At 44.7% G+C, this 14,110-nt stretch overlaps 1 protein-coding gene and 1 long non-coding RNA gene across 2 annotated transcripts; both read right to left on the reverse strand.

Moving 5' to 3' along the window:
- Positions 1-2,862: 2,862 nt before the first annotated feature.
- On the reverse strand, positions 2,863-4,326 carry LOC307208341. Its single transcript, XR_013835110.1, has 3 exons — positions 3,971-4,326; positions 3,192-3,217; positions 2,863-2,946 (listed from the first exon to the last, which is right to left on the reverse strand). It is a non-coding gene; the product is annotated as an uncharacterized lncRNA (long non-coding RNA).
- Positions 4,327-7,430: 3,104 nt separating this feature from the next.
- ZIC3 (Zic family member 3) lies at positions 7,431-13,093 on the reverse strand. Its single transcript, XM_079962821.1, has 3 exons — positions 10,817-13,093; positions 9,156-9,319; positions 7,431-7,777 (listed from the first exon to the last, which is right to left on the reverse strand). The coding sequence occupies exons 1-3, from the start codon at positions 12,015-12,017 to the stop codon at positions 7,592-7,594; spliced, it is 1,551 nt and encodes a 516-aa protein (XP_079818947.1). The 5' UTR covers positions 12,018-13,093; the 3' UTR covers positions 7,431-7,591.
- Positions 13,094-14,110: the final 1,017 nt, after the last annotated feature.

Here is a 14,110-nt window from a genome sequence, read left to right on the forward strand (position 1 = left end):
TAGCAGAATCCTGAAAGCAACTTGTAGTGGAGTGAAAATACAAGCCAATCCAGGCAGCCACTAATGGTAAAGGGCAGGTGTAGGGGTAGTGATAGGGTTGCCAGCTTTTTCAGCAGGACCTGCAGCTGCATCTTTAAAAGCAGCTCAAGGGACCAATATTCCCAAGGCATCCTGTTTCTCTCACCATGCTGTGAAAAGCCTTCTTTACTGGTTTCTGTACTGTGAAAGGCACAATAGCTGTGTTGAGCTGGTTTCCCCTCCGTGGCAGCTGCTAAGAAGATAGATGCAATCTCATTTTGGGCCAAAGTTAAGGTGTGCACCGTGGAATTTAGTGAGGCACCTTTCCAAGTATAAACATGCACAAAGACAGGTGGGTGAGGCTGGCAGCCTATATCTTAGCCTCCCCCAACCTGAGGCTTTGGACAACCACCACCATCTACTAGAGCCAGCACAAGAGAGAGGTACATCCCATGGATTTCAACTGAGCTTACTTCCACATTAAAGTATGTGATCCATTGCACTTTAAAATCACAATCCTCTTTGCAAAAATTGCCCAATTCTGTGTTTCCTAGGAAATAAGCACCACTTGTTTTGATGGGATATACTTCTGAGTAAGTGGCCAGAGGCACACTTACTTCAATGCATGGAATCGAAATGCAGAGCTTTCTCTCTGAGTAAACATAAATAGGCTAGGCCAGGCTGCTAAGGCTGCTATCCAATTCAGGTTCACCAGGCAGAGAGTAAAGTTCCATTTAACTCAGTGGGACTGACTTCTCTGATTCAGGGCTACAGAGAGACAAGAGTGATAGTGGTATTGTACTGGGATCAGATAAATTTAGTTATGTGTGTATTTCTCTTACTCTGTTACATACCTATACAAAGGCCATCAATGAAGGAGGGATTATTTCAGACTATTGCTAAGGAATACTGACACTTCTGGACAATTGGCTGTTCAATAAATGACAATCCTTATAGCATTGATATATATGCTTATTGTGGATCTTAACACACAAAGGATGACCAGGATGCACCAGATGTGCATGCCAAATGCCATAGCCCGTTGCTAAATGAAATAAAGGATATCTGACCTGGGATTGGAATATTGCATTAATACAAGATATTTAAGAAAAAGCTACACCACAAAAACATACTTTCAAAATGCACTAGAATTCTTTAATATATCTGCCCTGGCAATTTAGGCTACAGTCCTATATCATAAACACAATTACCTGGGAGCAGGCTACATAGATTACACCTAGTAAGGCATCCATAAGGTTGTACTGTTAACATTGGACATACCTAAGAGCAGATCTTGTCCAATGCAAACCTAGGCATGTTTACTTAGAAGTAAATCACACTGAGCTCAGTGGGACTTACTTCTAGGTAAGTGAGAATAGGATTGCAACCTAAGCCTTGCTGTAAAGCTTCCAACACACACAGAAATATTTTTCAACATTCATCCAAATATGAAAGGGTACTCTCTTGCTCCCGTACACTAATTTTATAGCCCCCACCAAGCCAATTTTTCATGGAAGCGTCAAAGAATTTAGGAGGAATGTGGTATGGGGGAGGACCCTTTCCACCTTTAATTTTCCCATCACTTCATATTTCTCTACTTCCTGAGCAAGGTCTCCACCTCCAGAATGGAACACAAACATGGATGAGCCTGAAAATCTCATTCACAGAGACAGGCAAGTATCAGTAGCACCTTTTCCTGGACTCTGCATATTGCACCATCCATCCAAGTGCCTCATCCCCACTTGCAACACAAAGGAATCCAAAGGAAGAGACTCAAGTACTAGTCTCCTCATGCAGATTTCTGGCCATGCAACAATCACCTGGGGATGGGGAAGGAAATGAGGTATGGGGAGATATACATGAGCATGCCCACAGGCCACAGAATGCACCAAACTAATAAGTAAACCAGCTTTCATGAGAAAAGTGGTGCAGTTCAGATCTATTGAAATAAAGGCTGCACTCTTGTGAGTAAACCCCATTGAAAAGTGGGGTGTGTGCTTCTGAGTAAACATGCATTGGATTATACATTGGCTAGCATTTTATCCAATAACCCCAAGAGCGTTGTTGACAGTAACCCTTAAACATCTACGCTGTTGCTATGGCCATATTTAAGAACAGGAAGCATTAACAACGAGACATAATAACGTAACAGTAGACTGTCAAAAATAATTGTATATCAATGAGAAAACATACACAGTTTTCATATTTATAATATCAGGCCCAATCTATCCAAAGGGATGCCTTTTTAAATCCCACTGATTTTTAGCTGAAGAATTGCACACAGGTGCTTAAAGTGTAATCCTCTCTACATGTCTACTCAAAAGTATGTCTTACTGTGTTGCAAAGCTCTTACTGCCAGGGATTTGGGTACAGAATTGTAGTCTATTGAGTTGCAAATGCTATGAATGCTGACATGAGAGTAAGTCCCACTTAAATTAGTGAGACTTTAACTTCTACATGCTCAGAACCACCCTGATTTGTTGAAATAAACCAATCTTCCAGATGTTGTTGGACTCTAAATCCCATCAGTTCCTGCCAGTGTGGCCAATGGTCAGGGATTATGGGAGTTGTAGTCCAACAAATACCTGGAGGGCCACAGGTTCCTCATCCCTGAATTAAATATTTGATTTCTTTGTGTGAAATGTTGTCAGAAACCAGAAAATAAAACCATAACGATAATCCTAAACAATAAATAAGTGGAGGAAGGGTTCCATATCATGGGATTCAGATTAACAGACCGTCCACTGCAACCAGTTAGTAATTTTATAGCCAATTCTTCCCCCAGGAAAAAAAATCCTCCAGGGAGGCTATGTTCACAAAAAGTCTCACCTTTTTAAGATTTTTCCCTTATCCAAATGCAGAGTTACTTCCTGAATTGCAAAACTGGTAATAATAATTTTAAAAATCCTACATGGTGATCCTACATAGCTAAATTCTGTGCGTCTGCAATCAACCGCAGGAAGCAAGTGGTATCCCATAATGTTCAAACCCCTAAATGTTAATTACAGGGGGCACGTGAACAATTAATTTTAATTTTTGTATTTAGAGCCCTGTTATATTCATATTGTCCCTAGTATTTCTGATTTTTTTTATGATCTGTGTTATTGTGTGTGTTGATGCTGGTCTGTGACCATATTAATAAATTTAATTCAATACATGGTGATCAGGTCCACAGGGAGAGATTTCCTCCTGGTCTGTTCTGCACATAGCAAAGGAAATACTTTCACAGCAAGCCCGCAAAGAAATGCTGCAGAAAAATATATATTATATACTAATAAAAAAATAATTACTTATTTTATGTATGTGCTTAAACAAATGGGGAACGAGAGAAATAAATTGGAAAGAAAAGATTAAAAGGGCAAAATTCTCCATTTCAAAGAGGCAAACTTCCAATCTCTCTGTCTGTATCCTCTGTAGATCCAGCCTGTGAGGCTTCACTACAAAAGGCCTCCTCAGCTCAGCATGGCCATACTTCCAAACATACTGGTTGCAGTGTAAGGCCATTCCCAAGGAGCAAGCCCCATTGAGTTGGATGGATGGGGACTTACCTCTGAGCCAACATGCTCAGTATGGAATACAGCCTCACATCACAAGCCCATGCCTGTCTACTCAAGAGATAAGTACATAGGAAGGAAACCCTGCCTTACTACCAGTGTGGTGTCTGGGTGGAGACCAGGGTTCAGATGCCAGGTCAGCCATGAAGCATTCAGGGTGACCTTGGGGCAGCCCTCCCCCTTTGGAACCCTACCTGGCTGGGTTGTTGTGAGGATTGAAAAACAAGGAAGGGGAGAGCAGCAAGCAGGTGGGGTGTATGGAAATAAATAAATCCAATCAATTAACTGACTAGAGAGTAGGCCTCATTCTGCACAGCAAGACAGACTTCTGAGTAAAGATTCTGATTATTAGGCTGTCACTGAACAAAAATAAAAGCTGCTCCATAATTATTCCTCACCCCATCTCCCTTGCCTGGCCGAGGGCTTGAGCCGCGGAAGGGACCTTTGGCTGAACAGGCCAGGAGGTTTTCCTCATTGCCAAGTTCAGACTGAGGTACAGGGGCCGCTGGGGCAACCTACCCCCAGCCAACTGGGTCCGCAAAGTGAAGTGTGTGTTGTGGGGGCGGGAAGAGTGGGTGGAGGTCACTTTCTGAGTTGCCTCTGCGAAGGTGGCGGGTCAGGGTGGGAAGCCTTGTGTCCCCATCCTTATTAACAATCTTCCCCTCCTTTGACTGAACTAACACACACACCCCTCCCCGTGAGAAGCATCCAAACACCACCGTTGCCTGGAGCAGGGGGGAAAACAGCCAAAGTGGCTGGGAGGGAGGGAGGGTCTATTCTCGCCCTCCCGATCACCTCCCTCTCTCTCCTCCAGCCCCCCCCCCCCCGCCTTCAAGAGAACAGGCTTGGAAGCAGATTACTGTATTCCCTAGACTCAACGGCTCTTGTCTCTACACACGAACGCCTTTGGAATCGGAATATTCCAGGATATTCCGCCAGGATATTCACACACACACACACACACCTCCTTTCAAAGAAAAAAAGAAACGCCCGGTCGTTTAATCCGAAGCGGCCTTGATTCGGTTTGCTCCGACGGTTCCCAGCGAGTAAAAGCCAACGCTAAAATCATTAAGACTCTAGTTCACCAAAGCAGTCCAGAATTGAGTCCCTTGTTGTATTCTGTGTAGCCACGGATTCCCCACGTGCCCTCAGGTTTCTGTGCAAAACCGCTTCGGTTTCCCCCCTAGAGCTGGATCCGGCTAGACAAAAGCACGAATGGTTTGTTTGCTTGTGTTTTTTTAAAAAAAGCCATGCCGGCAAGGAAATCCGATTTAATGCGTGGTCGGGAGATTTGCGGGTTTAAAAATAAAATAATATTGCAGGCCTGGTCTCTGGCAGCCAGCGGGGCTAGCATTTGAAACTCAGAGAAAAGTTTTTTAAAAAACTTTCAGCGCAAGCGAGAGGCCTCCCGGAGACTGCAATGACCAACTGAGATCAATTGAGCCAGAAAATTAGCCTACAAGCCAATTTCATTCATTTGACTCCCAAGAATCCTCAACGGGCTAAAATCAAGAGGCTTCTAATTAGTACTAGCTTCTTTGTAAATTTTCTACCTCCAAAACAACATAATCCCTTTCTCAAAATCCATGTGTTTGTTTCCTGGATACCATGTGTTTGTTTCCTGGATACCTTATATTCAAAAGGGGGGGGGGGGAGTTGAAGCCAGGTGCAAATGTCCTTAGTCCTCTTGACTGATTATTTAGGCATCAATACTACCATGCATTTTCAGTACACATATTTCTGATATCACAACGCTAGAGGAACATGACCTAAAGCCCAGATGAACATGGATTATATTTGACCAACCAACAGATGGAAGACACCTAGTGAGACCCTTTCCACCAAGTGTATTTAGCAATAAATCAATAGAAATACTGTACTACAAAGAGGCCCTAATTTTTTGCGCACATTTTCCTCAACCCCCTACACACGCACACATGCACACACAATATAGCTGCCAACTATGGATGCAGCCATGCATAGCCCCCACTTCCCCTTCTATGACATTTTAGCTTTTATTTTCAATATTCTTTACAATGCTGTATAATAATGGAATGCTTCAAAGTGCAACATTTTTTTTTAAAAAAAAGAAACAATAATTCACATTCTGTGCTCAGTTAATAGAGAACCACATCAACCATTACCAACTTGAGAGTAAGTCCCACTGAAAAATTAAAGAGCCTTGCTTCCTGTTAATTTAGTTTAGGACACAGAATAAGACATGAAAACTAGCTAGATAGGCAGGCAAGCAAGCAGAATATTAATATGGGACTGTGAAATTAATTTGGGAGCGTATTTTTGTTCACATTCACCAAAGACACACATAAAGCATATTTCCCATAGGCACCCATAATTCAGAAAACTAATTCCGTTTACCTTTTGGTGTTTACATGTGTCTGTCAAGGCAGATTTAGAGCCTCTAGCTCCTCCCTTCTTCGTTTGAAGTTCAAGATGTCCAGGCCACTAAGTGAATTGTGAACCCCATGTGTGGTGGAGGAGATTCCAAGAAACCATTATAAGACATTTGCAGTGAGGACAGGCAGGTCATCATCTAAACAGGGGTGGGAGCGGGGAGACACACACACACACACACACACACACAACCCTCTTTCTTCCCTCTGACCCACCCATGGTGAGAAAGAACCAAACACCATAAACCTTTCAAGCAGGGGTGGAAGGGAGGCAGGGGTGGTCAGCATTTCACATAAATAAAGGAAAATTGGAAGTGAGGTGATGAGATCTAGCAAATTGGGAAGCATTTTACAAAATGGAAGACACACCCCTTGCTTCTTTTTAGATTTGCTTTTTGCAGCTGTGAATGCCCCCCCCCAAAGGCAGAAATTTTGAAAAAGGGTTGGGGGAGGAAAAAGACAGAAGGAAAACATTGGAAAGAAATGGATTCTACTGTGTTATTTCCAAAACAATAAACTTTTAATGCTAAAGCAGTTATATAACCAAAAAGCTGTACAGAGTTTGTCTGGATTTTGTTTGTTTGTTAGAAAACAAAATTTCTTCTTTTTTGTGGGGTTTTTGTTTTGTTTTTTTCCTCATAAATATGTTTCCGTTTCCGGCACTTCTCTCAATAATTAAATTACAATTGATAAATATGGCATCATGGATATGTATTTACAAAAAAAAAGTTATTACAAAAAGGCAACTGTTTATACTAAACCGCCATGAGCTGAGTGAAATTAAGATTACATTTCCCCCTCCTGAAAAACATACTGAAGAACACCCCTGGCCCATTCTCAAATCAGATGAAATACATTCACAAGTGTAATGTTTTAGAGAGTGAGAAAAGGGTAAGAGAAAAAGAGACAGAAAGACAGAGAAAGAGAGAGAAAGAGAAAGAAAGATTTCAAGACAATACAGGACTTTGGCAAGTTTTAAGACTGTGGTTGTTGTTTTTTCTTATTATTTTTAATAATCACAACTAAGGCCAAGGGGAAAAGTCAGTTTTCTGTTTTTCAAAATCCAACCCCTCCAAAGAGAGAGAGAGAGAGAGAGAGGAGGGGGTATATATCTATTGGAAGTTAAATCATAAAGTGTAAAAGTCAGTTCGTTGTTTTTCAACATCCCACCCCAAAAAGGAGTGGGTATATATCTATTGGAAGTATATATTTACAAAAGGCAAGAATGTTGGGAAATAAAGGGAGTGGTATTGAAAGGTGAGTTGGAAGAGGGATTTTAAAAAAGAAAAAAAAAAGAAATAACCATCAATGCAGAAAAATCCTGAGAAAAATAGAGACAAAGTCCAGCCTCCGGCTTTTGGATAGGGTTAAAAAAAAAAAATCACACCCTTGCCACCACTTGTTTGTTGTTGTTGCTGCTGCTGCTACTGTAGTTTTTCCTCCTTCATTTTTATTTTATTTTTTGTCCTGCAAACTCCAATGACAGGCCAAAGATGAATCCGGTGTCTTTTGATGTCAACAGGAATGCTTTTGGTACAGTCTGGTTAGTCTGGGTTTTGTTGTTGTTGATGATTTTGTGGGGGAGGAGAGGAGTTGAATTTGTCCTTATCAGACATACCACTCATTAAAGTTGGGGGGCAGTTCTTGGTTGTGGCTGGGGTTGGCGGTCTGAACAGCTGCTGCTGGTGGTTTGCTGGAGTCCTTGCTGCTGGCAGCCACAACGGCTGGCGGGGTGGAGGACTCGTAGCCAGAACTAGCCGCCGGAGAGGATTCCGACCCTTGGCTCTCATGGACCTGAAAAAAGAAGGCAGAGACAATTGCCACAAGTCCAAGAGTAAGAACTCTCTTCTTTTTTGCCAGTGGACAGAAGGGGAGAGTTGATTTACAGTGAGCCACCAATCAGTATATATATATATATATATATATATATATATATATATATAACTCATTATCTAGCTATTTGTTTATTTTTAGAAAATTACTGGATAAGTGGAAAATATGGCCAACCTGCCAAGCTGATCCCATAATTAAATATGGGATGGAAAGGGTAAATTCTGGAAGAAATCCCCAACAACAACACCTTCTATAAAAACAGAAACAGGATAGCACATTATTAGATGAGCACACTATACTGGAAATCAGAGCACTGTTTTATACCTAGTGGCTTCAAGCACTACTATTCGCTATAAGTGATTTTTTTAAAAAGATTTTATATTTCAGGAGCAGATTATATATATATATGCACTTAATATTTTAAATATGTGTGGACGGATATCAGATGACTCTGCACTCCGTTCCAACCCACCACACTCTCACAAACTCAGCGGCCAAATTTACTCATTCATAAACCAGGATTGGAAGCTTAGCAACTATACATGATGAAATGTTATTTAACAAGGGATAACAAACCAGGCACTTGAGACAAACTGCTCCTTGTGCAAGACGGCCCCCTCTCTGGCCAAGCCAAAGCCTTTTGAAAATTACAAAATAAAAAATAAAAATTTAAAAACAGCATGCGCAATTCCTTTTATTTCCATCTCACTGAGAAAATCATTACTTGAAAGCCCAGGGAAGAGCCTTCTACTTTTTCACCAGCAGAATAGCCAGGGTTTTTTTCAATATGGAAATGTATCAAACTGGAAGGTTATACAGACAGAAAAACACTTGATGGGTGTATATGTCCAGACACACAAAATCAGCATATGGGCATAGGATTATGCATAAAATATACATACATGTATAACTATATAGATTGATACATGTGTAATTAATTACATACATAATATAAATGCACATGAAGGCACGTGCATATATAGTTCCAATTACATAAGCAGATGGGCAAACATAAATAACTATAGAACTATATTATGTATTTTGTACACATGTATAATATAAATAGGTATGCATTCAGGAATAATACAGATGCTCTCAAACACACAAATTAATAAATTAATAAATAATTGATAAATTGATAAGCATATATAACTATAAACCACACACACACGTGGCTTTTATTTATATCTATAGAAACAGAAACAGAAATACAGATGCGTCTGTAAACCTTCACTCTATATGCCCACACACTACATGAGAGCGGGGGAAGAGGGTGGTCAGATCTCACCAAATTAAGGGAGCCATGGCAAAAGCAAGGTCCCCAGGAGGAATCCTTTACCTTCATGTGCTTCCTTAAGGAGCTGGGGTGGGTGTAGGACTTGTCGCAGACTTTGCAGATGTATGGCTTGTCTGATGTGTGGACGTGCATGTGCTTCTTTCGGTCACTGCTGTTTGCAAAACGCCGGTCACAGCCTTCAAACTCACACTTAAAGGGCTTCTCTCCTGCAAGTAAAAAATAATAAATAACCCGAGATTGGGCCACTTGTTTCGTAAAGAAAAGACACAGTAGTAGGATGGGGGTACAGAATGGTTTAGGGCTTTTCCCACTAACTCCCCACTCCCTTTCTCTCTTATCACACACAAGCACACCTTTTCTGCCTACAGCAAAACTTTCTTCTTTTTCTTTGCAGCTTTTGGGCTCCCTGCTGCTCCTCTGCCTGAACTCTCTCCCTCTTTGTACACAGACAGGTTTCTGAATTTTATTTTTTTTTAAAGTAGGAGAGAGCAAGGAGAAGCCAAGGGCTCTGGGCTGGTGAAGGGACACCAGACAGTTCTGAGACAACAGAGTTTTGAAACTTTGCAGTTCAATTAAAGGGCCCTTTTGGTAGCTTTTAATTTCTGCCTTTGAAATGCTACGGGCTTTCCTTAAACTGACTGTTAAAAACGAGATGAGAATTGGATGCTTAGATTATTTGGGGCAGGAAGAAAAGGAGGGGAGGGGAGAGAGAGAAAGCAGAGAAGAAAACTCCCCTGAAGATAAATTGTGGAGATCCAGACAGTTTTATAAGATGTACTCAAGAAGGCAATAATGTGTGTTGGATTGCTGTTTCCGTCTAATTCTACGCTAGTTTTTTTGTAGAGGACAGAACCGTTATTTCTCTTTTTTACATGCTTTTTTTTAAAAAAAAAGAATGCTTTGGACAAAAAGTATCAGTGATTTAATTAGAAGATGTGCCAATCAAGGCATTAAGAGAGCGGGCGAGAGCGGAAGTAACCGAAAATTAGATTGCATTAGCATTTGTATGGTTTCCTCAACAGGATGTCTGAGGAGAGCTCAGTCTCTCTTTCTCTTTCTCGCAAAAAGCAACACACACAGCTCCAACGATTTTTGTTTCCCTCGCATTACATCCAGAGGGAGAGAACTCCATGAGAGGGACGAATGGGGGGGGGCGTGTACAGGGGTGGCTAAAGAGTTGCAGATGAAAAGAAAGCTTCGGAAATATCATCTTCAGAAGTAAAAGGAAAGTTAAAAAAAAATCAGTCAGGAATTATTTCTCTTCTGGTTTGAAATTGACAAGGAACCTCCGTGAAACTGACTTTCACCGCGTGGGGGTGAAAAGAGTATTTTAAACGCCTAAACAGAAATTGGCAAAAGCAAACCACTCGTTTTATATAGTTTCAGATTATTTCTACCCCACCTTCCCCAAGCCCTGATCCTTCGGACCTCGAGAGCCATGCAGAGCAACATTTTGGCGCGCTCTGCTTTTTTTAAAAAAAGCTGTACCCAGAACAAATCCCAAAATATTAAAAATAAGAATCTGGAATTTTAGTTTGGTTGCTCTTCTGCTCAGGATTATTGCTGGATAGATAGATGCACACAACTGTATTGGCGGGTATATATTGTTGGATATATATATACACATACACACATATATATACACACACATATACACATATACATGTCCAAGGGTGGTGTGCCAAGGGTGTGCCTCGCCTTACCTGTGTGCGTCCTCTTGTGGATCTTGAGGTTCTCCGACCTAGCGAAGATCTTCCCGCAGCCGGGAAAGGGACACGGGAAGGGCTTCTCGCCGGTGTGCACGCGGATGTGGTTGACGAGTTTGTATTTCGCTTTGAAGGACTTGCCCTCGCGGGGACATTCCTCCCAGTAGCAGATGTGGTTGTTCTGCTCAGGGCCTCCGACGTGCTCCATGGTGACGTGGGTGACCAGTTCGTGCATGGTGCTGAAAGTCCGGTCGCAGCTCTTTTTGGGTCGGCTCAGCGGCGGCTGGTGAGGCTGCTGTTGCTGATGCGGAGGAGCCGGAGGCTGCGACAGCTCCTCGATCCATTTGCAGGAGAGCTCCTGTTTGATGGGCTGCCGCATGTAGCGGAAAAAGGCTCCCGCGCCGTGGTGGTGGTGGCGGTGGTGAGCCGCGGCGGCAGCGGCGGCCGCCACGTTCATGCCCCCCATGTTCACATTCATGGGGCTGTAGTTGTGGAACTGAGCCGGGCCCCCATAAGGGTCCGCGCGGGGGCTGGAGACTCCTCGGTACGTCTCCGGCCTCCCGAAAAAGTCCCCCCGCAAGCCCAGGTGCATCTGCCCATTCTCCACGTGCCCGGTCGGGGAGGTGTGGCTGGGGTTCTGATCGTGCAAACTCGGGAACAGCAAGTAGCCGCCAGGGCTTTCCGGGATGCCCGGAGGAGCGTGGAGCCCGCTGGGCGCATTGCCGCCGAAGAGGCCGTGCTGAGCTGCAGCCGCCGCCGCCGCCGCGGATCCCCCTCCTCCGCCACCGCTGCCGCCGGCGGGGGAATCCCCGAGCGCGGATCCCCCGCGGTTGCGGAAGAGAAAGTCCCGCGTGGAGTTGAAAGCGGCCGCGGCGGCTGCGGCGGCGTAAGAGGAAGGCACCTGGCCGGCGTGGTGAGGGTGAGGCGGGTGCGGAGGGTGGCGGTGATGGTGATGGTGCGGGTAGCCCGACGCTTGCGGCGTGAAAGCAGAGCCTTGTCCGGACGCCAGCTCGTGGGGCGCTGGGCTTATTTTAAAGGAAGAGTCCCCGAAGGGGTGGTTGAGCCCCATGGCCGCGGCGGCGGCGGCGGCGGCAGCGGCATCGCGGTTCGCCACGTCGTGCGGGTGGTGGCACGGCGCTCCGAAGCCCCCGACTCCCAGCGCGGGGAACTGAGGCCCGCCGTCTAACAACATGGTCATAGTCCGCCTTGAGAGATGCAGCAGAAGCAAAAGGAAGAGGAACCGCGGGGAAGATGAAGAGGACGAGGCGGCCCCACGACGGCGATCTCCTCCCGCGTCTCCTTTTCGCCCCCTTTCCTGCCCCCCTCCCCAACTTCCAAATAACAACAACACGAGCTCTCCAAAGCTTTCGATCTCCCCCTTCTCTCTCTCTCTCTCTCTCTCTCTCTCCCCTCCCCACTACTAGCTCAGCCCCACACAATGGAGAGACAGGCAGGAGGGCTCGCGCGCCAGCCCCACGAATGCCGCATTCACACGCGCTCCAAACCTTTCACAAATAAGTGGGTGGGGGGTTGGAGAGAAGAAGAGAGGGGGGGTAGAGAAAACAACAACTGAACAACACCCGCTCCCCAAAAAACAGTCCCCCCCAAACCCCACCCACTAGCCCTAAAGGGCTACGAACGGAGGCACCCCCTCTGTTCCCCCCCACAGACTCGCACACACAACCCCTGGGGGGATCCCCGCTGCCTCTTTCCCCTCCTGCCTTCCAGGAGGGCGCCCTCCACTCCAACTGAGCGACGTCCTTGCACTGGCTAAAGTCAGGCGCTCCTCCCTTCCTAACACATATGGAGAGGGGGGGAGAAAGAAAAAAGAGAGGGAGAGGAAGGGCGAGGGACGCTGAGAGGGAGAATACCCAACTCCGAGAGGCAGCTTCCCTGCCAGCCAATGGGGAACCGCCTGGTTAGCCGTCACCTGACCCCCAGCTGGCCTGCCCATTGGACCAAACCCGCCTGATTGACAGCGTTTAACATTGAATATGGCAGCTGCGTTTAAGCCCTGCGCTCTGATTGGCCCGGCTGGGTTTAGTGAGGCGCAGGTAAGGTTAAAGGGTGTCCGCCAACCCCCAAATGTTTTGTTTACTGGAGATGCAACGGGGGGCTTTTGCGGGGGAGCAGAGAAGAGGGCTTGGGGGTGGAGATGATGGTCCTGGGTTTAGGGGCAAATTACTTGTGCATCATTCTTACCCAGCCCAAAGCAGAAAGGGAGCGGGAGAAAGGATGACGCTCTGCGTGTATAGTCCGATTTCATCAACCGCTGCGCCGTTAATATTTAGGAAGAAAATTCCAAATCCTTTGAAGCTGTCCCTGCATTGCCCCCACCACGCGCATTTGCCCCTTATAGGACTCCCTTTGCTTCCCTTCAGCCCTCGCCATTTCCGTTTGTTTTCTGTAACAATTCCTCGAAAGCACTGTAGCAACACGCTTCTCTTGAAAAATAAAATAATAACAAGAAAAGTCTTTAAAGAAAAGGAGGGGAGGAAAACCGGCGAGGGGGTGGGGGAAAAGATGAACTTACAGAGATGAAAAACTTAAAAGACAGGGCAAGATGCTTCCAAAGACGTCAGAACTCCCCATATTTTCGTGCCTCGGGTCAGGCATGGCAGCGAGACCGACGGGGAAGGACGCGGGTCTATCCCCGACGGCACCGCGTTTAAAGCGGGGACTCTTTAAACCTGAGATGATTTTAATAATGATGATCATAATCAGAGCAACGACAAGAAACAGATTTAAAAAGTAATGATGATGTTGATGGCGCAAGGAAGGACACACACACTCTCTCTCTCCCCCAAGAAAACCGTGCTTGAGAAAATTATTTTTAAAACGACAAAAATCCTTCGTTTGTTTATCTTTTTCCTTATTGCACATGTCCAAAGCGACCTTCGGAGTAAAATCTGTTTGCATGTGTAGAATGTATATATAGATAGATTTTTCATTTTGTTTATATTTTTACTATGAATCATTTGAGTCTTTCTTTATTCATCGTCCCCACCCACCCCCACCCCATCTTCCCGCTCGAAGTGGAAGAAGAAACTTCAAAATCTTTGGGGGGGGGTGAGGGGGAGCATAAGAAAGAAGGAGGGAGATGAAGAGTTGAAACATCTGAAAGACAAGGCAACGTGTCTGTGGTTTAGGGTCCCTGGTTCTCTGCTTATGGCACTCCAAGGCAAATATATACACATCTTTTCTTTCGAGCAGAGAACGTATAATGTTATCCCGAAACCTGAAGCTAAGCGGATCAAAGGCACGCTTGGTATTTATTTATTTATTTATCTA

Source organism: Podarcis cretensis (genome assembly GCF_951804945.1).
Source record: "Podarcis cretensis genome assembly, chromosome: Z".
Classification (NCBI taxonomy): domain Eukaryota; kingdom Metazoa; phylum Chordata; class Lepidosauria; order Squamata; family Lacertidae; genus Podarcis; species Podarcis cretensis.

Coding starts and splice junctions, on each gene's coding strand:
- ZIC3 (XM_079962821.1), bottom strand. CDS start 12,017: ATGACCATGTTGTTAGACGGCGGGCCTCAGTTCCCCGCGCTGGGAGTC. Junction 9,320..10,816: donor CCACAAGAGGACGCACACAG/GTAAGGCGAGGC, acceptor TTTTACTTGCAG/GAGAGAAGCCCTTTAAGTGT. Junction 7,778..9,155: donor CCTTAAGGAAGCACATGAAG/GTAAAGGATTCC, acceptor TTCTTTTTTCAG/GTCCATGAGAGCCAAGGGTC.